Here is a 27107-nt window from a genome sequence, read left to right as displayed (position 1 = left end):
GGTAGCAAAAATCCCTCCCCCCCCCCCAACCAGCTGAGCCATGCAATCATCAGAGGTTGTTGTTTTTTTTACTTTTAAAAGCATTTTTTCTTTGGCCGAAAAAATGCTTTTAAAAGTTAAAAAAAAAAAGCCTCTAATGATCGCGCGTCTCAGCTGAGAATGTCAGAGGCTTTTAAAAGCATTTGTTTTACAACCTCTTCAGCTGAAGAGATTGTAGAAAAAATGCTTTTAAAAGGCTCCTCTGGCGATCCCAGCTGAGCTGCCTGATTGTCAGAGGCTTCATATTGGGCAGCTGTCCTGACTTGCCTTCTGCTCCACCACTTTAACTCTACTGTTCTACCTCCTTGGTCTCACTGCCATTTACAATTGGCGCAAATGTTCACAACCAGTCTGTCATCTGTACCTCTATAACTGTCTGGTTTGGTTCTGCAACCCAACAAGAGAGACACAGACTTCAGAGGGTAATTAGAACTTATTAGAAAATTAGAATTAGAAAAACAATTGCTACCAATCTGCTTTCCATTGAGGACTTGTATACTGCATGAGTCAAAAAGAGGGCTGTGAAAATATCTACCGACCCCTCATATCCTGGACATAAACTGCTTCAACCCCTACCCTCAAAACGACGCTATAGAGCACTGCACACCAGAACAACTAGACACAAAAATAGTTTTTTCCCAAACGCCATCACTCTGCTAAACAAATAATTCCCTCAACACTGTCAAACTATTTACTAAGTCTGCACTACTATTAGTCTTCTCATCGTTCCGATCACCTATCTCCTTCCATTTATGATTGTATGGCTGTAACCTTGTTGCTGGTATTCTTACAATTTATATTGATTGTTTCCTAATATGATTTGATTGATTATTTGTACCTTATGACTATCATTAACTGTTGTACCTTATGATTCTTGATGAACGTATCTTTTCTTTTATGTACACTGAGAGCAGGTACACTGAAGAGAAATTCCTTGTGTGTCCAATCACACTGGGCCAATAAAAAAATCTATTCTATTCTATTCTATTCTATTCTATTCTATTCTATTCTATTCTATTCTATTCTATTCTATTCTATTCCACCATCCACTCTGGATGAAGGATTCCCTGGCCATAATAAACCACTTACCGGGGTCTTTGTCAGTTGGAATGAGGGAGACATGACTGTCTCAGGGAGCAGTCTATAAGGAAATGGACATGTGATTAAAATTATAATTTCATAGCAAGCTCTCCAACTCCATCCACAAGCGATGTCTGCTTGAGTCCCACCCAGATTGTCTTCCAGAAACTGCCCTGATCAGGGCGTTTGGCCTCGAATCAAACCTTGATTGCATCTTGGTTTGATTATGGCTTTGTTTGGTTCATATTAATTTTATGCTATAATCTGCGGACCTTTTATTTGTATACATTTGTTTATGATATATTCTTTCTGAAGCATCTTTAGAAAGTACCAAAAGTCCTTAAGGGATTTGGCATTCTACAAATAACAGCACTAAATACGATAAAGATTTAGACATGTTCTAAAAGGAAAGATTTGTTTTCTGGGAAAATATTAAAGGACCGTGGAGGGACAACGTCAATACTATTTGTCAAATGCCTGAAGGGTTTTTCCATAGGAAAAGAAAGCAACTTCTCTTCTCCGGCCCCAGATAAGGATACATTTCAACTGAAAAGCGTTATTAGTAAAAGCAGTTAAAACGGGGGTGGAAGCCAATTAGAGTGGAGAGCACATGGCTCAGCAGAGGATGTTGAACTACACTTCCCAGCTTTCCTTATTACTGACTATGCCAGTGGGTCCTCCTGAGAGCTGTAGTTAAGTATCATCTGGAGCAGGGGTCTCTAACCTTGGCAACTTTAAGACTTGTGGACTTCAACTCCCAGAATTCCTCAGCCAGAAAAGGAATTCTGGGAGTTGAAGTCCACAAGTCCTAAAGTTGCCAAGGTTGGAGACCCCTGATCTGAAGGACACAGGATCTCCTCTTTAATATAAGAGATTCAGGGACTTTCCCTTCAACTGATATCTTTAAGAAGTTGACTTATTATGCCTTGGGAATGTTCTTCTTCTGGATTTCCTCAAAAAAACTTTGGATTGCAAATAGGAAAAAGCAGAGCCCAGGTGATATGTAGGTGATCAGCAAGATACTCAAAGGTTTAACAATAAGAGAAATAATTCTATCAGGTTAAATCCAAGAAAGGAATATGTTTACTTATGAAAGGTCTAGATTAAGCTCTGATTCTAGCAATGTAACCAAATCTTTGAGTTGGGCATGGGCTCAGAAGGAATATCTTGTTCTGAAATTCTCCAAACCATGTGTTCAACCAAGGAACTTAATTACAATGTCTGGGTTGTCATTTCTTTTTGCTGACCAAACGTGTTCCAAGAGCCATTGCTGTCACATTTTCTGTCTCTAGTTCATTGCTTGAGCTTCTGTTGCAAGACCCACCTACATCATCACCGTTAAAAAATGCCTACAGCTTTCTCAAATAGCTCTTCCTCTTTGATAATTTAGGAAATGTTTACTGCCGTAAGAATGAAACTTTTAACTGTTTGGAACACTTTTTGAGAAGCTTGCATTTTCGTAGCAAAGAACACAACTTCCTTCCACCTGTATATGAAAGCTGCTTACACATCCATAGTCTCCATCGTTTTCTCATCCTCTGGCACATTCATGGCCTTCATCTGTTTCTCATCCTTTGGCACATCGATGGCCTCCATTGTCTTCTGATCCTCTGGCACATCCATGGCCTCCATTGTCTTCTCATCCTCTGGCACAGGTTCATTGATCACATCTATATTCTTCAGGCTGCTTTGTTGCTTGAGTTCCTGTTCACCTGCTTTGGTAGAGTGAAAGTAGTAACTTATCAAAGAGACATCCTACCTAGAACTAAGGAGAAATTTCCTGGCAGTTAGAACAATTAACCAGCGGAATGGCTTGCCTTCAGAAGTTGTGGGTGATCCAAAACTGTGGTTTTTTTAAAGAAGCGATTGGATAGCCGTTTGTCCGGTATGGTATTGGCTCTCCTGCTTGATCAGGGGTTGGAGTAGAACAGGGGCCAGCAACCTGTGGCTCTGGAGCCGCATGTGGCTCTTTCACCCCCTCTGCTGTGGCTCCCTGTCACTCAAAATATGTGTCAGAACCGCCAATATGTGACACCTGCCAGCACATGATTTTTTGAGCTTTTCAACCCCCGGTAGGGCAACCATGGATAAATCCAAGAAAAGAAATGTTTCAGAAGAAAACAGAATGTTTAATTCAACCACATATGCTAGTTTTGTGGGCCGCTCAAAAAATAGTCAGGCATGGGAAGGGTTTTGTGGCTCCTGGTGTTTTCTCTTCTGTGGGAAACAGGTCCAAATGTCTCTTTGAGTGTTTAAGGTTGCAGACCCCTGGACTAGAAGATCTCCACAGTCCCTTCCAACTTCCATCTAGGTGTTATTTTGTATTCTGTATTCTCTTACTGCCTAGCTTTATGCATTGTCACAAAGTCAACATTAACCAAAGGCATTTTCCTTTTCCGAAACGATGCTATATTGATCCAAAAGAATGAGAACTGCAAACTGAGGATAACTCTCCTTATCACCTTAGAAAAGGAAGATCAGACATAAAAAAAAATCATCCATCCTCACCATGCGGATGCTCAAGTTCTGTGCAACCTGAAAAAAATCCTCTCCTTTAAAAACCACATGAAAAGCTACATCTTATGATTGTGAGTTATTAAGCAATGGAACAGTCTGCCTCCTAAAATGAACATATCTTTTCTTTTATGTACACTGAGAGCATCTGCAACAAGACAAATTCCTTGTGTGTCCAATCCTACTTGACCAATAAAAAAATCTATTCTATTCCTATTCCTATTCCTATTCCTATTCTATTCTTTATTCTATTCCCTATTCCCCATTCCCCATTCTATTCTATTCTATTCTCCATTCCCCATTCCCCATTCCCCATTCCCCATTCCCTATTCTATTCTATTCTATTCTATTCTATTCTATTCTATTCTATTTTATTCCCCATTCCCTATTCTATTCTATTCTATTCTATTCTATTCTATTCTATTCTATTCTATTCTATTCTATTCTATTCTATTCTATTCTATGTGAATGTTCCGTTACTGGAGGTTTTCAAGACAGGATGGGACAGGCATTTGTCCAGAACAGGTGTCTCCAAACTTGGCAACTTTATGACCTGCGGACTTCAATTCCCAAAATTCCCCAGCCAAGATGGCTGGCTAAAGAATCCTGCAAGTTGGTGCACAAGTCTTAAAGTTGCCACGTTTGGAGACTCCTGAAGATTATATGATTATTTGAGGAGCAGATAAGTTCATAAATTAGGGAGCTCCCAAAAGATGGCTCCTCTTGTTTCCTTTTCCCTAATCTTGGAACTAAGGAATAAGAGGACAGTCAAATGTTTATGGAGATTCTTAGTCATCCAGGTCATGGTTGGCTGAAGTAGCCTCTTGGGTGAGAAGCCGGGGTGGGCTCCTGGGGGTTTGGCACGGTTCGGGGGATCCTCTAGCCAAGGATCACCAGGGTTCGGCAAACCCCCAAGTGCCACCCCTGGCTGGCCATGTCCACCCCACCCCACCCCACTCCTTCCAGGAGTCTCCACATGGCCTGTTCATCATTCCAAGGGCCGCACAGAGGGTCTGGGAGGGCAAAAAGGCCTATTAGAGGTTCCGGAAGTCTGGAAAACGGGCCTGTTTCTGGCCTCCGGAGAGCCTCTGGACCCCAGGGGAAGTAGTTTTTGCCCTCCCAGAGGCTCAAGGAAAGCCTCCAGAGCCTGGAGAGGGTGAAAAATGCCCAACTAGGTGGCCGACTAGGCCACGCCCACCATGGCCACGCCCACCTAGCAACAGGGCAGTGAACCTGTTGCTAAAGGATCTGAAGCCCACCCCTGGTGAGAAGCACAAGGACTTCAAAGGAAAAACCAGAAAGTCCAGCTGCCTCTTGGAAAAAACCCCTTTGGGACAAGAGGAGAGTCAAGTACTTTCTTATCTTACCTTTGGGCTTCTTCTTCCGGCGGATGGAAGCTCGGACAATGTCTGCCCCAAAGAGATTGCGCTGGTGCCGTTTGGAACGGACATCACGAAACCATTCGCCGGAAAAGATCTTCAGCCAGTTCGGGTCAGAGATAGACTTGCGCAGTTTGCTTGAGGGGGCAAAGAGAGGGAAAGAGAAACGGGCAAGTTAGAAAGCTTCCCTGGGCCAGAATCTCCCCTTTCTCTTCCTCCTCCTCCTCATTATCACCTATTTAGAATCCAATTGTTTTGTCCAGCAAGCTTTCAAGGCAGCTGACCAAACATGGGTAGTTGGAAGTGAATCAAAACAGTTAAAATTATTAATTCGAGCCAAGAAGGGGGAAAGGAGATGCCAATGCTTCTGGAAAGCTGAAGCTATAGTAGCTAAATGCAACCTTGTGATTGGTTTGCTGGAAGTAAGTCCAACTGAACTCAAGACAACTACTTTATAAGGCTAAAATTGGACAGAAACTCGTATGCCAAGTGTTGTGGCCCGCCAGCAGCCAGCGGAGCCGGCGGCAGACTTGGACAGTGAGGAGGAACATGGGTCAGTCCTGAAGTCTGGGGAAGGCTCTGGTGAGTGCTCTGCGTTGGAGGCAGAGGGGGGGCCAGGGCCATCCGACAGTTATCAGCTACCTTCGGAGTTGGAGATAAGTGGGGCTGAAGAACAGCTGGAGCCCGTTCCCGACGTGCGCATGTGCAGAGCTGCCAGGAGAAGGGAAAAGTTTTTGTTTTTTTTGTTTACATTTATATCCCGCCCTTCTCCGAAGACTCAGGGCGGCTTACAGTGTATAAGGCAATAGTCTCATTTATTTGTATATTTTTACAAAGTCAACTTATTGCCCCCCCCAACAATCTGGGACCTCATTTTACCTACCTTATAAAGGATGGAAGGCTGAGTCAACCTTGGGCCGGGCTTGAACCTGCAGTAATTGCAGGCTACTGTGTTCTAATAACAGGCTCTAACAGCCTGAGCTATTCTGGCCCTTTGTTAAGGAACAAGGGCTGACTCAGGAATAAAGGCACAGGTGGATGGGAAATGGCCTATATAGGCAATAGTCTCATTTATTTGTATATTTTTACAAAGTCAACTTATTGCCCCCCCCAACAATCTGGGACCTCATTTTACCTACCTTATAAAGGATGGAAGGCTGAGTCAACCTTGGGCCGGGCTTGAACCTGCAGTAATTGCAGGCTACTGTGTTCTAATAACAGGCTCTAACAGCCTGAGCTATTCTGGCCCTTTGTTAAGGAACAAGGGCTGACTCAGGAATAAAGGCACAGGTGGATGGGAAATGGCCCCTCCCATAGGGAATAAAGAGGAGTGGAAGGGGAGTGGAGTTTGCAGGAGACAATTTATTTATTTCATTAGTGTGAAGATTTGTTTGTGACTCTCAGAGACTCCTTGCCACGTATTTTCTTGTACAGCATTGCCTTTGGAAGATATCGGCCTGGCAGCTCTCCAAGCCTGATAAGGTCTGTGGTTGTAAATTCACTAAATTCATTCAGCTAAAGCAAAGAGGACGACTCGGGAGTAGGGCCAAGGGATGATTGGCCCCTCCCATAAGGCTTAAAAGACCAGCAATGGCGTTTGGGCTCTTTGCCGGAAAACAACGTTGATAGAATTGCTCCTTATCTTGCTGCATTTATTTCTTGTCGGGGTCTTCTGCTTTTGAACTTTTGCCAAGAAAAGCCTTTGGCAGTTTGCCTAATTAGACCAATGTTGGTGATAAGACTGAAGAATTGTGTTATGAAGAATTTGTTTTGATTTAGTTTGGACTACACTGAGAATGAGTTAATTCTCAGCTGTTCTAATAAAGACTGTTTGTTTTTGAACTGATTGCATCTACTACTACCTACTTGGGCCCGGGTTACAACAATAACATCTAGGGTGGGGATATGACAAGACAAAAATGAAAGGAAGAATAATGTAATGGACACTCTCCTGAGCTGCTCCTTTAAGCACATGGGTAGGAAAATGTCCCACTCAAATCTTGCACTCCAGTATGGCTCGGCCAATACAAAAGGCGTACCGGGTCCCAGATGTGGCCTGATGACCATAGATTGCTTATTTCTGGCTTCCATGAATGAAACCATGGAAGACCTCTTGGGGAGAAGACCCTACATTAGAAAGAGAGATCATTCCGATCGGGTCACTTTAAGAAAGCATCCAAAAACCTATTGAGACAACCACCATAGAACAGGTTCTCACTTGATACGTCCTTCCTCGGACATCTGGAGCTGCATGTCCCTCTGCAAAACTTCCACAATTGCATTCTGCTCCTCCTCGGTCAGAAAGCTGAGGTCCAGCAGGGCCTCAATACCAGCGTCTTGATCCATGGGAAATACTTGGTAAGAACGTTTCAAGTCAACACCCTGCAGTTCTAATCCCACCAGCGTTTGCTAAACATTAGTTTCCTCCTGGCGGTACATCCTCAATGTCGAACTGGAAGGTCCAGCCAGCAGACAAATGCTATTGTTCTCCTTGTTGCCATAGGTACAGGAACAATTCTGAAGAAGGAAGCACCTGGCTCTAACCGATGAGACATGGGGGAGGACTCTCCATTCAGGTTGCCTTCAGAGGAGATGCACCCTACTGGGAGAAAGATAAAGGAATTATTATTTTTTTTAAAGCTAAGAAAAGGGCCCATGGCCCACTCAAATTGATCCACATGTAGATAGCTTTTCTTTAAAAAAAGAGAGAGAAAGAGGAGGGGAGGGTCAAAAAAGGTACGCTTATTGGAAGATGCAGCAATGGCTGTGTATAGCAGTGTGCTTCTCTCCAAATTGCTATATGAACATGGGCACTGAATTTGTCAAGAAAAATATAAATGAATGCACCAAGAAGGTGATACTTGGGAAGCACACAGGGAGAGCTCTAAAATAAATTAATAAAGCACGAAAGGAGAGGGCTAAAATAAATTAATAAAGCACGAAGGGAGAGAGCTAAAATAAATTAATAAAGGAGAGGGCTAAAATAAATTGGTGCCGAATAACTGTGGATTGAATCCAAACATGAGTGACTAGTTTGAAAGGATTACATTATTATTTATTCTCTATTAAAATATCAATATATTATAGCTGTCCATCTGCGAGAAAGATCTGTTGTGTCTCGTCCGATCTCACCACAGCCGGGGCCTTTTTATCTGCTTCCGAACACGGAGGAATGTCCTAGTATGCCTCCCGGCCCCAGCCCTGGCTCCATGCCCAGACAGGCTGAAGAGGAGGAAGTATCTCCAGCCCCCAGCTCTGGCTCCATGCCCAGGCAAACGGAGCAACTAGGCCCCTCCCCCTCCTCCACAGCATGTGAGCCTGAGGGAGGTCAATTGCCAACAGCTGCAGACTGGAGTGACCCTCGCGTCAGAAGACTTGATAGACGGAGGCAACAGAAGGAAGGGAGGGGCAGGCCTGGATAAGTGCTGAGTCATGGAGCCACACCCCATGGCCTATATAAAGGACCTGCTTTCTGGCATTCTCTGAGTCAGACAAAGTCTAAACATATCTTGCTGAAGTCACTTTCTGGTCTCCTGCCTGCCCTGAGGACTTTGCTAGGACTTTGGCAGAGCTGCAGAGGCACGCCTGATTCGGATTTCCCTGACCAGGCCGTCAGCAGAGGAGTGGGACACGACAAGATCTTGGAGTCCTAGTGGGCAATCACTTAAGTATAAGCCAGCAGGGTGCTGCATCTGCCAAAAAAAAGCAAACGCAGTTCTAGGCTGCATTAACAGAGGGTCAAGTAGCATCAAGGTCACGTGAAGTGTTAATACCACTTTATAATGTCTTGGTAAGACCACACTTGGAATATTGCATCCAGTTTCGGTCGCCATGATATTTAAAAAAAAAGATGTTGAGAGACTAGAAAGAGTGTAGAGAAGAACAACAAGGATGATTAGATGAGAAAGATGAGAAATATGTGAGAAATGTTTTGGAGGAATTGTGTAAGTCTACATAGTTTAATGAAAAGAAGGACTAGCGGTGACATGAAAGCAGTGTTCCAACATCTAAGGACACATTTCCTGATGGTTAGAACAATAGAAGAAATTGAACAATCATTTTTTTTAAAAAAAAGATGTTGAGAGACTAGAAAGAGTGTAGAGAAGAACAACAAGGATGATTAGATGAGAAAGATGAGAAATATGTGAGAAATGTTTTGGAGGAATTGTGTAAGTCTACATAGTTTAATGAAAAGAAGGACTAGCGGTGACATGAAAGCAGTGTTCCAACATCTAAGGACACATTTCCTGATGGTTAGAACAATTAATCAGTGAAATGTCTTGCTTCCAGAAATTGTGGGTGCTCCAATACTGGAGGTTTTTAAGAAGAAATTGAACAATCATTTTTTTTTTTTAAATGATGATATAGGGTCTCCTGCTTGAGCAGGGGGTTGGAATAGAAGGGGTTGGACTAGAAGACTTCCAAGGTCCCTTCCAAGTCTGTTAAGTCTGTTACTCCATTTATCTCCCAATTGCAACTCTGATTGTTGGACATAGAATTAAAAAAACAACAGAAGCAATGCAGTTCTAGGCTGCATTAACAGAGGGTCATGTAGCATCAAGGTCACGTGAAGTGTTAATACCACTTTATAATGTCTTGGTAAGGCCACACTTGGAATATTGCATCCAGTTTCGGTCGCCATGATATTTAAAAAAAAAAGATGTTGAGAGACTAGAAAGAGTGTAGAGAAGAACAACAAGGATGATCAGATGAGAAAGATGAGAAATATATGAGAAATGTTTGGAGGAATTGGGTAAGTCTACATAGTTTAATGAAAAGAAGGACTAGCGGTGACATGAAAGCAGTGTTCCAACATCTAAGGACACATTTCCTGATGGTTAGAACAATTAATCAGTGAAATGTCTTGCTTCCAGAAATTGTGGGTGCTCCAAGGAGGTTTTTAAGAAGAAATTGAACAATCTTTTTTTTTTTTGAAATGATGATAAAGGGTCTCCTGCTTGAGCAGGGGGTTGGAATAGAAGGGGTTGGACTAGAAGACTTCCAAGGTCCCTTCCAAGTCTGTTAAGTCTGTTACTCCATTTATCTCCCAATTGCAACTCTGATTGTTGAACATAGAATTAAAAAAACAACAGAAGCAATGCAAGAAAGTAATTATAACAACAGTAAAGTAACATCATAACAGCACCCAAGAACAATCTAACAATCTATCAACAATAATCATAACAAGAAACATTATACTGATGGGCTTGTCCAGACTCCACACTTGAAGGAACAACCAGTTCTTCAAGGATTTATGAAACGCCAGTGGGGTCATTGCCAAGCAAATACAGTGGCACCTTGGTACTCAATATTAATTGGTTCAGGGAGGCACAATGAGTACCAAAAACAATGAGTACCAAAAAAATTTTTCCCAAAAGGAATAATGTAGTGAGTCATAAGGCAAGTGACATTGACAAGTTCTGGCTTGTGCATCGAGTACCAGGGAAATTTTCGCATCAAAATGTATTGAGTACCAAATTCGATGAGTTTAAAGCAGTTGAGTAGCAAGCTACTACCACTGTATCAAGGGATATGATGTTCCATAGAGCAGAACCTGTATGCTTTCTGGGCTCCAACAGATGGCACTGCTTACTAGTTAGGATGGAGTGGGCAAAACTATGGCAGCTTTGGGACCTGTGGTCTTCAACCCCCATTCATGCCGGCTCAGGAATTCTGAGACTTGAAGTCCACAGGTCATATAAAGTTGCCATAGTTGCCCATTATGACTTGGAACACGCCCAACTTGCAAAATTTGGGACAAGAACAGAAATATTTGGAGAAAGCGGTGTGTCATCATATAGAGGGAATCCACGAGAACCCAGTTATACAAAAGGAATGTGTGAAAGAAGAGTGAATGGGTCAAGAGTAAGGAGAAGATCAAGAGAGCCATGGATGGATGGAGCTGGGGTTGCCGATCCTTCCAGCAGCTGTAAGGCAAGCCCATCTCTTCCTTCATATTTATTTTGCTTTTATAAACATTCAACATACTATAAACCAGGGATAGTGTTACATATGGACGTACATGAGTGATTTCCATACCCGCCGCTGATTAGTTGATTCAGCAGCGGGGAAAATTTAAAGCGCTGTCAGTGGCTGGCTTGCATACCGGAGCTCTATAAAGAGCAAGGCTTGGCGGCTGTCGAGCCGTTCGTATTTGGTTTGCTGAGCGAATAAAGTGCTGAAATTTCCTACTGTCTCTTCCTTGCTTCGATCTAACAGATAGGCTTCAAAAATTTTAGCAAGGGATTCTCTGCCCGGTTGCTGGGTGGGTGTGGCCACGGTGGGCGTAGCCAGTGGTGGGATTCAGCCAGTTCGCACCTATTCGGGAGAACCGGTTGTTGGAAGAAATCTTATTTTGGTTTTTTCCACTTTACAGGGCTAATCCTGTAAGGAAGGCAGGAAGGAAACATTCTGGTGTTGTTTCTAGTCTAATCTTTATTGCCCTGCTTACAGAAACTGCCTCTCTGGTTAACCCTTATTACATTGTAACAGCTAAGGCAAAGCACCCATCGAGGTAAGTGATGTTGAGCTGGCTACGCCCACACAGTCACATGACCACCGAGCCACACCTACCCAGCTGGTCATTAGGGCAGAGAACCGGTTGTTAAATTATTTGAATCCCACCACTGGGCGTAGCCTAGTCTGTCTTCTGCACCATGATTGAGGGGGGAATATTTTGGACCTCCCTGGGTTCTAGAGACTTTTCTTGAGCCTCCGGGAGGGCAAAAACAGCCTCCCCAGGCTCTGGAGGCACTCTGGAGGCCAGAGACGGGGCCATTTCTGGCCTTCTTGAACTTCTGGCAGGCCCATTTTTTGCCCTCCATGAATCTCCGTGCACGCCCTGCACTTACCTGCATCCAAAACGGGCCGTGTGAGGACTCATGGGAGGGGCAGGGTGGGTGGGCCCAGTCAGGAGTGGGAACTGGGGGAATTGGGGGTTCTCCGAATTGCACAGAATCTTAACTAGAGGTTCTCCCGAACCCCTGCAAACCCTTTGAGCAACCCCAGCAGCCCCACCCCTGACTGTAACTACAGAGTATGGCCAACAGAGAGAAGGTTTGAGGAAACCTTTTGTTTGTTTTGGAATCCATAAGATTGTATTTCTGTAACAAGGTTCTTATTGTGGGTTCAGTCAATCTCAACACTTCCCTGAGCATGTCAAGGTCTTTCTCTTCTTTCTCAAGTTTCCTGTTTTGCTCCTTGTCGATGTAGCTCCCGCCATCTGCATTCACCCTTAAAAGCCAGGAACAATTGTGAAGTACTAATGCCCAGTTCCACCATAACATTTTTTTTTAAAAAAATCATTACAATCAATGGCTGTTTGGCTACACAATTGTATTTTATTCATTTTTTTAAATTCTCTGTTCGCATTTGTAAAGACTTTTCTGTCGTTAAGGGAGAATGGCGCTGAAGTCTGTGGCAAATCCCCTTTCAAAAGAGCGATTACTCGAGAAGAGAAGAGAAATAAAGCTTGAATAACTTGGCAGCCCCTTAAAAGGTTCTTTCATGCACGCTTCAAAAGAATGAATGAAAGTTTTGAAAACTGTTTGCTCTGATGACCAACAGGACTTCCTACTCTACTTGCTAAAAAGGCTTTGGCACGGAACGACGAAACTCAAGAGACGAGCAATGTCTGCGAAGAAGTAAAGATACCTCTTAGAATCAAAAGATTAACAGAAATGCAAAAAATACAAAATTAAAGCCCCCTTTTTTTAAAAAAAAAAAAAAGCAGAATGCAGCTTTTGCATCCTTGCTATGTGGACTTCTCTCCTTGTCAACTGTTTTTCAGCACAACCTAATACATTTCTTAGTGGACTTCCTGTAGATGATGAAAGAGACTTTGAGCAACTAGTGCTTCTGTCACAATAATCCAGGGGAGGACCTTTTTAACAAACAGGAGACAGAGTTCCCGGGCCACCCAGACCAAGAGAGCCGCTTCTGAAAGCTAGCCAGTTGCCTAGTGGTGAAGGCACCAGGCTAGAAAGTAAGGGATTGTGAGTTCAAGTCCTCCCTTAACCATGAAAACCAGCTGGATGACTTTGAACCAGTCACTCTCTTCTCAACCCAATTCACCTCACAGGGTTGTTGTTGTGGGGAAAATAGGAGGAGGAAGGCATGTTGGATATATTCACCACCTTGCCTGTAGAGAGTCTCAGTCATCCAGGTCATGGTTGTCCCAAAGGTGCTTTTTCAGGAGGCAACTGGACTTTCTTGTTTTTTTTCCTTTGGAAGACGTTTTGCTTCTCATCCAAGAAGCTTCTTCAACTCTGACAGGATAGTGGGGAATGGAAGGATTTATGTTCCTTGCAGACAGCTGGAAATTTGCATCCTTTCCAGAGGAAATAAAATTGCAGACTACAAGAACCATTTGCACCACTCAGGTGACCCTGAGGACATAGATAAACCTCCAAATGCTTCAACTGCCTTCTAAAAGGATGCAAATGACCAGCTGTCTGCAAGGAATATAAATCCTTCCATTCCCCACTATCCTGTCAGAGCTGAAGAAGTTTCTTTGATGAGAAATGAAACGTTTTCAAAAGAAAAAAACAAGAAAGTTCAGTTGCCTCCTGAAAAAGCACCTTTGCATTCACCACCTTGGTGAAAGATAGATAGATAGATAGATAGATAGATAGATAGATAGATAGATAGATAGATAGATAGATGATAGATAGATAGATAGATAGATAGATAGATAGATAGATAGATAGATAGATAGATAGATAGATGGATGATAGAGGGAGGGAGAGGCAGGAAGGGAGGGAGAGAGAAATAGGGAGATAGATGATAAAATATCCTGCCAATGGCCCAGTTCATTTCGGTCATGCAGTGGATACAAGAGAAGCCTTCCTTAGAATTTTGATCTTCCTCACACTTTGCCCTAAAATAATAGTTTATTTGTTTATTTCAATTTATTTTCACGCATTTATGTTCATGCACAGATATAATAGGTAGATATAAGCCGGTGCGGCATGCTTAAGATTTTTTATCATTATTATTTACACATAGAACAGGGGTGTCAAACTCAAGGCCTGGGGGGACAGATCCGGCCCACGTGGTCCTCCCGAGCGCTGTTTTCACTGGCAGAGGGTTGGAGGAGGCGGTGGCAGCCAAAAACCGGGCTCGGGAGGCTGTTTTCTCTGGCAAAGTCCTCAGTCCACCACAGGTGCCCCCGACAAGAGTGACATCCAGCTGGCCACGTCCCCCCCGCCCCCAAGGTCAAACACAACCCTAATGCGGCCCTCAATGAATTTGAATTTGACATCCCTGATGTAGAGGAACCTGGAACAAGGGCTATGATTTCTTCTTAATGAGACTGAATGTATTAATCTGGAGTCTACCTTCTGGCTTGAGAGGGCTCAGATCATACCTCCCCCCCCTCTCCAAAAAGGAAGGACTAGGATAAAAACTTGTTCTTTGTTTAAATTAAAATGGATCTAATAATATACTCAATTATTAATTATCGAAGTTTTTGACAATGATTTGCCTGATCCTTTTGTTAGGGAAAGCGATAGTCCTCCATTTACAACCGTTCACAGAGCAAGTGTTCGAGGCTCCAGCAGCACTGAAGAAAGTGACTCACAAACGGTTCCTTGCACTTATGACCGTCCCTGCAGTCATCAATACATGCCGGTTGCCAAGCATCTGAAATTTGATCATGTGACCATGGGAATGTTGCAACAGTCATATGAGCCGCGGTGGCGCAGTGGTTAGAGCACAGTACTGCAGGCTACTTCTGCTGACTGCCAGCTGCCTGCAATTTGGCAGTTTGAATCTCACCAGGCTCAAGGTTGACTCAGCCTCCCATCCTTCTGAGGTTGGTAAAATGAGGACCCAGATTGTTGGGGGCAATAGGCTGACTGTGTAAACCTCTTAGAGAAGGCTGTAAAGCACTGTGAAGCGGTATATAAGTCTGCTATTGTGTGAAAGTGTGAAAAATGGCTATAAGTCACTTTTTAGTGGCGCTTGGATTTTAAATGGTTACTAAACAAATGATTGTAAACTGAGGATTGTTTAGGGAAAAGGGGTGCGATGAAGACACTTCAATGGTTTATATACTTTATTTGAATTTTTTTTTTAAAAGGAACCAGGCCTATAGCCCAGCTGTTCAAGACTCCAGAATAAAAATAGAAGGAATCCCAAAGAGTTTTATACTCATACAAATTAGTGATTAAATACTGTCTGGCAATCAAGGTTCCATCCAATACCACAGCATATCACAAGCAGCCATTAAACAGCCACTCTTTTAAAAGGCAGTGTTTAAAAAACAAACAAACAGGGAAACTTCACCATTCAACAAACTCGAAAATAAGGCTCAAATAAGCAGCTTAGATGCCCATAGACCCATGATGGCGAACCTATGGCATGCGTGCCACAGGTGGCATGCAGAGCCCTCTCTGAGAGCATGCGAGCAGTTACCTCAACTCAGTTCCACCACGCATGCACACGCACCTCCCGCCGCCCAGCTGATTTTTGGATCTCTGCCACGTATGCACAGGGCGCATGCAGGAGATCTGTGCACATGCATGCAGGAGAGGTGAGGGTCATGGGCACATGCGCAGGGGGAGCACGGAGTGTGATGCGCCCCCCCCATGGCCCTTTTTTTGTCCCAGGAGGCTGCAGAGAGGCCTACTAGGGGCATGGGGGGTCACGTGTGCATGCATGGGGGGCAGGGGGAGCACGGGGGGGTCATGTACGCATGTGCAGGAGGGTGGGGGGCACGAGGGGCATGCACGCATGTGTGGGGCACACGGGGAGAGGTATCGCACATGCATTGCATTATGGATGCCGGCACTCTTGGAAAAAAGCACCTTTGGGACAACCATAAGCTGGATGACTGAGAATCTCCATAGACATTTTCCAGCTGATAAGACTAGCATCTTAACTGCTGAGCCATCATGCCACCCTTAAATGTTGAAGTTCACAGATCTTAAAGTTGCCAAGGCTGGACACTCTTGGTCTAGATGGAAGAACTGAGCAACATTTCCCCAAAAAGTAACAGCAAACCACTTCTGTATTGTTGCCCCAAAAAGCCACATGACCACATCCATAAATTCACAAAGGATCCAAGGCAACTTAATGAAGACTTGGATTTTAGTCTCAGATCACAAGATATTAATGATTTAGAGAAGCCACGTTCACCTGGGATCAACAACGATCATCAAGGGCTTTAATGCAAGAATAAAAGAAATCTATATATATCAATTTATTTCTCGTACTTCAATTAAAAAATAAGCATTATCTAAATGCAGTGAAATCCGTAGGGTGCAATTATAAGTAACATAAGCCGTGTGAATGGGTTAATTCCATTCTCAGCTTCAAGAAGCAAATGCGAGAAACTGTATGGATATTTATTGGAAGAAAAAATGGGAGAAGAACAAGTAAAAGAGACTATGCTTGGGGGAAGAATATTGGCCATGGGATAGATTTAGATGCCTGGCAAAAACTATGGATGTATAAATATAAAATGACAATGTCTACAGCATATAAAGAGAATTTGTATAAGATGTTTTACAGGTGGCATTTATCCCCAACAAGAATTGCAAGAATGTTTAAAGACAAATCCGAAAAATGTTGGAAGTGTCATCAGGCACCTGGATCGTATTACCATATGTGGTAATATGTGGTGCAACCAAAACAATCTGGAACTGAACACACTCAAAACCGTAGAAATGGTGGTAGACTTTAGGAGAAACCCTTCCATACTTCCACCTCTCACAATACTAGACAACACAGTATCAACAGTAGAAACCTTCAAATTTCTAGGTTCTATCATATCGCAAGATCTAAAATGGATAGCTAACATCAAAAACATCATTAAAAAAGAACAACAAAGAATGTTCTTTCTGCGCCAACTCAGTAAGCACAAACTGCCCAAGGAGCTGCTGATTCAGTTCTATAGAGGAATTATTGAGTCTGTCATTTGCACCTCTATAACTGTCTGGTTTGGTTCTGCAACCCAACAAGAAAAACACAGACTTCAGAGGATAATTAGAACTGCAGAAAAAATAATTGCTACCAACCTGCCTTCCATTGAGGACCTGTATACTGCACGAATCAAGAAGAGGGCCGTGAAAATATCTAGACCCCTCGCATCCTGGACATAAACTGTTTCAACTCCTACCCTCAAAACGACACTATAGAGCACTGCACACCAGAACAACTAGACACAAGAACAGTTTTTTCCCGAAGGCCATCACTCTGCTAAAAAAATAATTCCATCAACACTGTCAAACTATTTATTGAATCTGCACTACTATTAATCTTCTCATAGTTCCCATCACCAATCTCTTTCCATTTATGACTGTATGACTATAACTTGTTGCTGGCAATCCTTGTGATTTATATTGATATATTGACCATCAATTGTGTTGTAAATGTTGTACCTTGATGAACGTATCTTTTCTTTTATGTACACGGAGAGCATATGCACCAAGACAAATTCCTTGTGTGTCCAATCACACTTGGCCAATAAAATTCTATTCTATTCTATTCTATTCTATTCTATTCTATTCTATATGTGGTGGACATGTGTTAAAGCGAAAAGATATTGGCCTAAGATACACACATGGTTGGAGAAAATGATTAAAAAACACATAGACTTTAAGCCAGAAGTCTTTCTATTGGGAATTATTCCAGAGATATATATACTAGAGATGTAAAATATTTGATTGTGAATATTATTACAGCAGCCAGGATTGTGTTTGCCAAAAACTGGAAAAATGAGAAATTACCTTTGCAAGATGAAATAATTAGGAAGATGATGGAATGTGCAGAGATGAGTAAATTGACTTTTGAAATTAGAGATCAAGAAGATAAGCAGTATTATAAAATATGGGATTTATTCTATAATTGGCTAGATGGGAAAATATGTTAGAAAAATAAAGATATATTTATGAAAGAGATGTTCATCTTGAGACTGCACAAGAAGATATGTAAACACCCCTTCAGCATATTGAAATTGTTTGATGTGAATGTTTTTTTTCTTTTTGTTAAAAATAAAATTTCTTTTTTTTAAAAAAAGAAGCAAATGCGCTCAGCATAGAGGATTTTGGCTGATATGAAAACCAAGGTAAAAAACACATTTCTTGATAGCACTTAAGACTTATATACCACTTCACAGTGTTTTACAGCCCTCTCTAAGCAGTTTACGGAGCCAGCCTATTGCCCCCAACAATCTGGGTTCGCATTTTACCCACCTCTGAAGGATGGAAAGCTGAGTCAACCTTGAGCCTAGTGAGATTCGAACTGCCAAATTGCAGACAGCCGGCAGTCAGTAGAAGTAGCCTGTAGTACTGCACTCTAACCACTGCGTCACCTTAATGATGTGCTGATAAATTTGCTAGTTTGTTCTATTAGAGATTTAATATATAAGAGGACTGCAACACCTAGAAGCTGGAATTAGAACGGCCATTGGCTAGGAATTGGGCAGGGGTCTTGGGCCACTACATCTGGAGGGTGCCAATCATTGCAAGTGAATAAATTGAATTTTATCTTGAAAAGTCTTCCTCAACCTGGGATCTTATAGATCCCTAGTCAAATACAAGTCACTTCATTTCTTCTAGAGAAGAACAAGCCTACAAGAGTGACAGTTCCAGAATATGAAAGATGCCGTGTTTAAAAAGGCAATTCTGAGGAAAAAGTTACAGTTTCCCCCACTTGCCGGCCAGTTCATACACATCTTACAGTCAAGCAACTCAGTTGCAAGCGGAGCCTTTTGCAACTTAGATTGGGAAAGACACAAATACTTGGGCAATCGGTGGAGGAAGACTACCGCCAAAAAACAGCTAGAAAGATTTGATCTGCTCTGTGAAGCAACAGAATGGCGTGAGGCCAGCTGCTTCATAGCCCTGAACTGCCTTAAAAGCCATAGAATAGAATGCACATCATGGGAGGGGGTTTTAATAGCATGGTGGTTAGAATGTAGTACTGCAGGCTAGTTCGGCAGTTCGATTCCCACTGGCTCAAGGTTGATTCAGCCTTCCATCCTTCCAAGGTCGGTAAAATGAGGACCCAGATTATCGGGGGGCAATAGGCTGACTTTGTAAATCACTTAGAGTGGGCTGTCAAGCACTGAAGGGGTATGTAAGTCTAAGACCTATTGCTGTTCACTTAACACCTGCAGCGATTCACCTAAGAGCTGTGGTGGCACAGTGGTTAGAATGCAGTATTGCAGGCTAACCCTTGCCTATAGCCTGAAGTTCGATCCTCACCAGCTCAAGGTTGACTCAGCCTTCCATCCTTTCGAGGCTGGTAAAATGAGGAACCTAGATTGTTGGGGGCAATAAGCTGATATTGTAAACCACTTAGAGAGGGCTGTAAAGCACTGTAAAGCGGTACAGTCACCATTTTTACCATTTTGGATCATCACCAACATGGATCCTTTATCTTCCTGAGTACAGATAGTCCTTGACTTGCAACCATAACTGAGCCCAACAAATCTGTTGCTAACTGACCATGGGTGGTGTGATGTTTGTTTGTGTGAAAACAGCACTTTTTCTGAGACCATTGTAACTTTGATTGTTAAATGAATGATCATAAATTTTGAGGTCAGCCTGTACCTCTTTTTGTAAGGGAACTAACAACCTGCATACATAAAGCTGTCAGTACAAGTACTCCTTGACTTAGGACCACCATTGAGCCTGAAATGTCTGTTGCTAACAAAACAGTGGTTGAGTTTTGCCCCATTCTATATAACCTTGATAGGGACGCGGTGGCTCAGTGGGTAAGACGTTGAGCTTGTCGATCGAAAAGTCAGCAGTTCAAATCCCTAGTGCCGTGTAATGGGGTGAGCTCCCGTTACTTGTCCCAGCTTCTGCCAACCTAGCAGTTCGAAAGCACATAAAAAATGCAAGTAGAAAAATAGGGATCGCCTTTGGTGGGAAGGTAATAGCATTCCGTGTGCCTTTGGTGTTTGGTCATGCTGGTCACATGACCATGGAGACGTCTTCGGACAGCGCTGGCTCTTCGGCTTTGAAACGGAGATGAGCACCGCCCCCTAGAGTCAGGAATGACTAGCGCATACGTGCGAGGGGAATCTTTACCTTTACTATATAACCTTTCTTGCCATCATTGTTAAATGAATTACTTCAGTTGTTAAGATAGCAACACAGCTGTGAAGTGAATCTGACTTTCCTTGTCAGGAGGTCACAAAAGGGGGGTCACATGACACCCGAAACACTGCAACCATGATAAATAGGAGCCAGTTGCCAAGGATGTGAATTTTGATCACATGATCATGGGGATGCTACAGTGGTTGTTAAATGTGAAATTCAGATAGTATGGAACTGGCTCATATTTATGGCGATTGTCCTATGTTCCAGGTGTCATGGGATCCCCTATGGCAAACTTCTTAAGATAGATTCCCCGTTGACTTTGTTGGTTAGAAGGTCGCCAAAGGTGATCCCACAATACCTGGGACATAGGACGATCGCCATAAAAATGAGCCAATTGCCAAGCAGCTGAATTTTGATCACATGACCATGGGGATGCGGGGGGGAAAAAGTGTGAAAAATGGCACTTACGTTTGAATGGTCACTAAACGAATGGTTGTAAGTCAAGGGCTACCTGTATGCAGCAGATGTTAGAGTGGGACTCTGAATGCCAAACCACATACCTTCCCTCAAAAGGAAACAGGTAATCCTTCAAAAATAGAGGCGCCCTACCACAAAGCCTCACAATGATCCCGCAAAATGTCATACCAAACAAAAACAAAGTAAGTACACCCCAAAAGAAAAAAAACAGCTAACTCCTAAATATATGAGGAGGTTATCTGTCATCTACCTACATAAATTTCCCCTCTCCCACAAAAACGTTAAGCAACAACCAACCTTCAAACCCACAAGCGAAACACATATCTCAGAATGAACAGAAAACAACCTTTTGCAAATTGACAAACCGAAGGAGTTATTTTTCTGCGGTTGGGGTAATATAACTGCTATCTGGGAGGGGAAAGATTCTGGTGCAGAAAATAATACTTTGCTTGGTTGTCTGCCATAGCAATTCCATTTTGCCAACCACACTTTAATGTTACAAGCCAGAGTGTCTTTAAGTGTGGTTCCTAAGATTCTTGGGGGATCTCCCAAGAACCTCTGCAAAATCAAAATTATTTGTCAGCCTGTGTTGAAAAAGCACACATATTAAACTTCTTGGTTCTGGTTTCAGGATAGTTTTACTATCATCATAATCTGTGTAGGTTTAATGTTTTAATATTTTAATTATTATTATTTTTTTGCTTCCTTTATAACTTGAAAGCTGACCAGAATCACTTTATGGGAGGTGCGTAACATAGAAATTTAATAAAATATAAAAATAATATAAAAATAATTTAAAAGTATAAAAATAAAACCATCATGAGAAGTGGCAGCGGCAGTGAATGATCAATATACTGTTCTTTTGGGATCTTCCATAATTTTTAAAAGAGGAAAGGGATCCTGAGAGGAAAAAAATGACACACTGAGGTAAATATATGCAACCATTATGCTGCATCTCAGGTTTTTTCAGTCTTTGACACAAGCCGACAACCTCCCCAATCTCCCTGCCAACTTTTTCCATTGCCAAGGGCTGCAAAACTGCACAGCAGTAATGCATGGATATTGCTGGAAGGAACAGAGTGGAAACGTCTGGTGTTGGGTATGTACAGTACATGTAAGTAAAATAAATTCATTCATTCAGCATTCCTACTATGCTGCTTCCTGCCTTTTCAATGTGCTGCTAACAATTTGGCAGATTGTACCAGATTTCAGCTGCCGGGGAAAGGAGTCCAGGTCTCCCCCAAAAGGGAAGGGGTTTGGAAGCTGTAAAGGCCCCAGAAATTGATAAGTTACGTCAACTGATTTACTTTCCAAATTTATTACTATATGAGTCGTTCAGAGAGAAAAGTTCAGAGAAGAGCAACTAAGATGATCGAGAGCCTGGAGACTATTAAACCATATGAAGAACGGCTGCAGGATTTGGGTTTGGCTAGTCTAGAGAAAGGACGAATTAGGGGCGACATGATAGCAGGATTCCAGTATTTGAGGGGCTGCCACAAAGAAGAGGGGGTCAAATCATTCTGCAAAGCACCCAGTGGTGCTTTGCAAGAAGCAATGGCTGGAAACTAACCAAAGAGTGAAGCAACCTGGAATAAAGAAGAAACTTCCTAACAGTGAGGATAATAAATCAGTGGAACAACTTGCCTTCGGGAAACCTTGGGTGCTCCATCAATGGAAGTTTTGAAGAAGACACTAGACAGCCACTTATCTGAAATAGTATAGGTTCTCCTGCTTGAGCAGGGGCCTTGACTAGAAGACATAACGTAACGTAACGTAACATAACATAACATAACGTAACGTAACGTAACGTAACATAACATAACATAACATAACATCAGAGTTGGAAGGGACTTTGGAGGTCTTCTAGTCCAACCCCTGCCCAGGCAGGAAACCCTACACCATCTCAGACAAATGGCTATCCAACATTTTCTTAAAAATTTCCAGTGTTGGAGCATTCACAACTTCTGCAGGCAAGTTGTTCCACTTATTGATTGTTCTAACTGTCAGGAAATTTCTCCTTAGTTCTAAATTGCTTCTCTCCAGTGGTGGGATTCAAGTAATTTAACAACCAGTGCTCAGCCATAATGATTTCTTCCAACAACCAGTTTGCCAAACTGCCCAGAAAGTTAACAACCGGTTCTCCCAAAGTGGTGCGAACTGGCTGAATCCCACCACTGCTTCTCTCCTTGATGAGTTTCCACCCATTGCTTCTTGTTCTACCCTCAGGTGCTTTGAGAATTATTATTTTTTTATTGGCCAAGTGTGATTGGACACACAAGGAATTTGTCTTGGTGCATATGCTCTCAGTGTACATAAAAGAAAAGATACGTTCATCAAGGTACAACATTTACAACACAATTGATGGTCAATATATCAATATAAATCATAAGGATTGCCAGCAACAAGTTATAGTCATACAGTCATAAGTAGAAAGAGATTGGTGATGGGAACTATGAAACGATTAATAGTAGTGCAGATTCAGTAAATAGTCTGACAGTGTTGAGGGAATTATTTGTTTAGCAGAGTGATGGCCTTCGGGAAAAAACTGTTCTTGTGTCTAGTTGTTCTGGTGTGCAGTGCTCTATAGCGTCGTTTTGAGGGTAGGAGTTGAAGCAGTTTATGTCCAGGATGTGAGGGATCTGCAAATATTTTCACGGCCCTCTTCTTGATTCGTGCAGTATACAGGTCCTCAATGGAAGGCAGGTTGGTAGCAATTATTTTTTCTGCAGTTCTAATTATCCTCTGAAGTCTGTGTTTTTCTTGTTGGGTTGCAGAACCAAACCAGACAGTTATAGAGGTGCAAATGACAGACTCAATAATTCCTCTGTAGAATTGGATCAGCAGCTCCTTGGGCAGTTTGAGCTTACTGAGTTGGCGCAGAAAGAACATTCTTTGTTGTCCTTTTTTAATGATGTTTTTGATATTAGCTGTCCATTTGAGATCTTGCGATATGATAGAACCTAGAAATTTGAAGGTTTCTATTGTTGATACTGTGTTCTCAAGTATTGTGAGAGGTGGAAGTATGGAAGGGTTTCTCCTAAAGTCTACCACCATTTCTACGGTTTTGAGTGTGTTCAGTTCCAGATTGTTTTGGTTGCACCACAAGGCTAGTCGTTTGACCTCTCGTCTATATGCGGATTCGTCATTGTCTCGAATGAGACCAATGGAGAATAGTTTGACTCCCTCTTCTTTGTGGCAACCCCTGAGATATTGGAAGACTGCTATCATGTCTTCCCTAGTCCTTCTTTTCATTAAACTAGACATACCTAGTACCGTTCTTCATATGTTCTAGCCTCCAGTCCCCTAATCATCTTTGTTGCTCTTCTCTGCACTCTTTCCAGACCTCCAAGGTCCCTTCCAGCTTTACTGTATTCTTCTATATTCTTTATAGTGTATTCTATACACTATATAGTGTATATTCTATACACAATATCGTGTATATACTGTATTCTTCTATATTCTTCTTTCTGCAAAGTCCTTCAGTTTGCCAGACTTTATTTTGGCCAAGCTTGGAAATTTCTCAGTGGATCAAGGAAGGAATCAGAGTTTACCCCTTTAAACAAGCCCAGAAATTGGCTTATGCGATATAAGGGCATTCCTGCATGGAAACCGCTAGATAAACGATTAAATTATGGGAAAGGAGATTCCAACTGAACAAGAAAAAATCCAACACATCAGACCAGTTTTGTAGAAGAAGCAATGACAGGAGGAGATGGTGAGCTTCTGTTCCAGAAGATGTACAGGCACAAGCTGAACAGCCATCTGCAAGCAAAGCTTCAATTTGGATTCTTGCCCTCAGCACTGGGGTTGGTCTCAGTGGGCTTAGAATAGAGTTGGAAGGGGCCTTGGAGGTCTTCTAGTCCAACCCCCTGCTTAGGCAGGAAACTCTACACCACTTCAGACAAATGGTTGTCCAATCTCTTCTTAAAAACTTCCAGTGTTGAAGCATTCACAACTTCTGGAGGCAAGTAGTTCCACCGATTAATTGTTCTAACTGTCAGGAAATTTCTCCTTAGTTCTAAGCTGTTTCTCTCCTTGATGAGTTTCCACCCATTGCTTCTTGTCGTGCCCTCAGGTGCTTTGGAGAATAACTTGACTCCCTCTTCTTTGTGGCAACCCCTGAGATATTGGAGCACTGCTATCATGTCTCCCCTAGTCCTTCTTTTCATTAAACTAGACATAACCAGTTCCTGCAAACCGTCCTTCTTCCAACTGTTTTGATTCCAAGTGTTTGATTCCAAGTTAGGCCTCTTACACCTATTACAAGGAGGCCTACTTATTGTGGCCAATGGAAACAAATTAAAAGAAAATGTTCCTTTCCTTGCACGTTTTGAAAATGGAAAAATCTCAGCGAAGAATAAGGTGATGTATAGCAGAGGTGGGTTTCAGCAGGTTCTTACCAGTTCTGGAGAACTGGTAGCGGAAATTTTGAGTAGCTCGGAGAACCAGTAGTAAAAATTCTGACTGACCCCACCCCCATCTATTCTCTGCCTCCCGAGTCCCAGCTGATCGGGAGGAAATGGGGATTTTGCAGTAACCTTCCTCTGGAGTGGGGTGGGAATGGAGACCTTTCAGTATCCTTCCCCTGCCACATCCAAGCCACACCCACCAAGCCACGCCCACAGAACCGACAGTAAAAAAAAAATTGAAACCCACCACTGATGTATAGTATCAAACACCATCATGGAATTACAGGCAGTTTACTTTATGTATGCAGCATGTAGTTCCTTACAAAAGAGTCACAGGTTGTTCTTGGCTTATGACCATTCATTTAACAACCAAAGTTACAACAGTCTCAGGAAAAACGCTTTATGAACCTTTATTCGCATTTACACCTCCATGGTCATGTGATTGGTTGGTTTTATTATTGGGCTGGGTTGCCATTTTATAGTTTGTGACTGGTTCGGTTGAGATCGGCATATTTATTTATTTATTTATTTATTATTTAAACTTATATACCGCCCTATCTCCCAAAGGACTCAGGGCGGTTTACAGGCATATAAAAACATCAATATACAAATTAAAATAATCATTAAAAGACCTATTCTAATGCCAATAATTAATAATACCAATTATTAAAAATAGAAATATAAATATTAAAATCAATTTAAAACCCCTCTAAATTTAAAAATCTAAGCCAGTCCTGCACAGATGAATAAATGAGTCTTGAGCTCGCGACGGAAGGTTCGAAGATCTGGAAGTTGACGGAGTCCTGGGGGGAGTTCGTTCCAGAGGGTGGGAGCCCCACAGAAGGCCCTTCCTGGGCGTCGCCAGGCGACACTGCCTAGCTGGCGGCACCCTGAGAGTCCCTCTCTGTGAGGCGCAGGTCGGTGAGAGGTATCTGGTCGCAGTAGGCGGTCCCGTAGATAACCCGGCCCTATGCCATGGGCGCTTTAAAGGTGGTCACCAAAACCTTGAGCGCACCGGAAGGCCACAGGTAGCCAGTGCAGCCTGCGCAGGATGGGTGTTATCACGGGAGCCACGAGGGCTCCATCTATCACCAGCAGCCGCATTCTGGACTAACTGTAGCCTCCGGATGCCCTTCAAGGAAGCCCCATGTGAGGCGTTGCAGTAATCCAGGCGAGGCGTCACGAGCGTGGTGACCATGCATAGGGCCTCCCGGTCCAGAAAGGCGCAACTGGCGCACCAGGCGAACCTGGTAGAACGCTCTCCTGGAGGCGGCCATCAAGTGATCTTCTAGAGACAGCCGTTCATCCAGGAGGCGCTAAGTTGCGCACCCTCTCCATCGGGGCCAATGACTCGCCACCGATGGTCAGCCCGGTTAGCTGACTGTGCGGGATGCGGCATCCACAGCCACTCTGTCTTGGAGGATTGAGCTTGAGCCTGTTTCTCCCCATCCAGACCCGTCGGCCTCCAGACACGGGACAACACTTGATAACCGTTGGGGTGGTCGGTGTGGAAAATACAGCTGGGTGTCATCCGCATACAGCTGGTACCTCACACGAACCACTGATGATCTCACCCAGCGGCTTCATGTAGATGTTGAACAGAAGGCGAGAGGATCGATCCCTGCGGCACCCCACAAGTGAGGCGCCTCGGGGCCGACCTCTGCCCCCTGTCAACACCGACTGCGACGGTCGGAGAGATAGGAGGAGAACCACCGATGGCGGTGCCTCCACTCCCAATCCCTCAACCGGCGCAGCAGGATACCATGGTCGATGGTATCAAAAGCCGCTGAGAGGTCTAATAGGACCAGGGCAGAGGAACAACCCCTATCCCTGGCCTCAGAGATCATCCTGTAGCGACCAAAGCCGTCTCCGTGCTGTAACGGGCGGAAACGGACTGGAGCAGGTCTAGATAGACAGTTTCATCCAGGTGCAAGGAAACTGATATGCCACCATACTCTCTACAACCTTCGCCCGCGGCGGGTTGGAGACAGACGATAATTACCTAAAACAGCGGGTCAGGAAGGCTTCTTGAGGAGGGGCCTCACCACCGCCTCTTTCAAGGCGGCGGAAGACACCTCCACCAAGGAAGCGCCGTAATCGCCTGGAGCCAGCCTCGTGTCACCTCCTGCGTGGCCAGCACCAACCAGGAGGGGCAC

At 43.2% G+C, this 27107-nt stretch overlaps 1 protein-coding gene across 6 annotated transcripts in view; it reads right to left on the bottom strand.

The window, feature by feature from the left end:
• SYTL1 (synaptotagmin like 1) overlaps positions 1-27107 on the bottom strand; it is a 79056-nt gene that overhangs the window by 38335 nt on the left and 13614 nt on the right. For 3 of the 6 annotated variants that reach the window (XM_058196506.1, XM_058196507.1, XM_058196510.1), the window contains exons 2-5: positions 7231-7614; positions 5001-5149; positions 2627-2834; positions 1129-1180 (exon numbers count right to left, since the gene is read on the bottom strand). In XM_058196506.1, coding sequence (XP_058052489.1) covers positions 1129-1180; positions 2627-2834; positions 5001-5149; positions 7231-7358 — 537 coding nt within the window. In that variant the 5' untranslated portion in view covers positions 7359-7614. The remainder of the gene's footprint in view (positions 1-1128; positions 1181-2626; positions 2835-5000; positions 5150-7230; positions 7615-27107) is intronic. The other 3 variants (XM_058196508.1, XM_058196511.1, XM_058196512.1) reach the window with 2 other exon arrangements.

Source organism: Ahaetulla prasina, chromosome 10 (genome assembly GCF_028640845.1).
Source record: "Ahaetulla prasina isolate Xishuangbanna chromosome 10, ASM2864084v1, whole genome shotgun sequence".
Taxonomy (NCBI): Eukaryota; Metazoa; Chordata; class Lepidosauria; order Squamata; family Colubridae; genus Ahaetulla; species Ahaetulla prasina.
The sequence above is the reverse complement of the archived record's forward strand: the minus strand, read 5'-3'. Positions and strand labels throughout refer to the sequence as shown.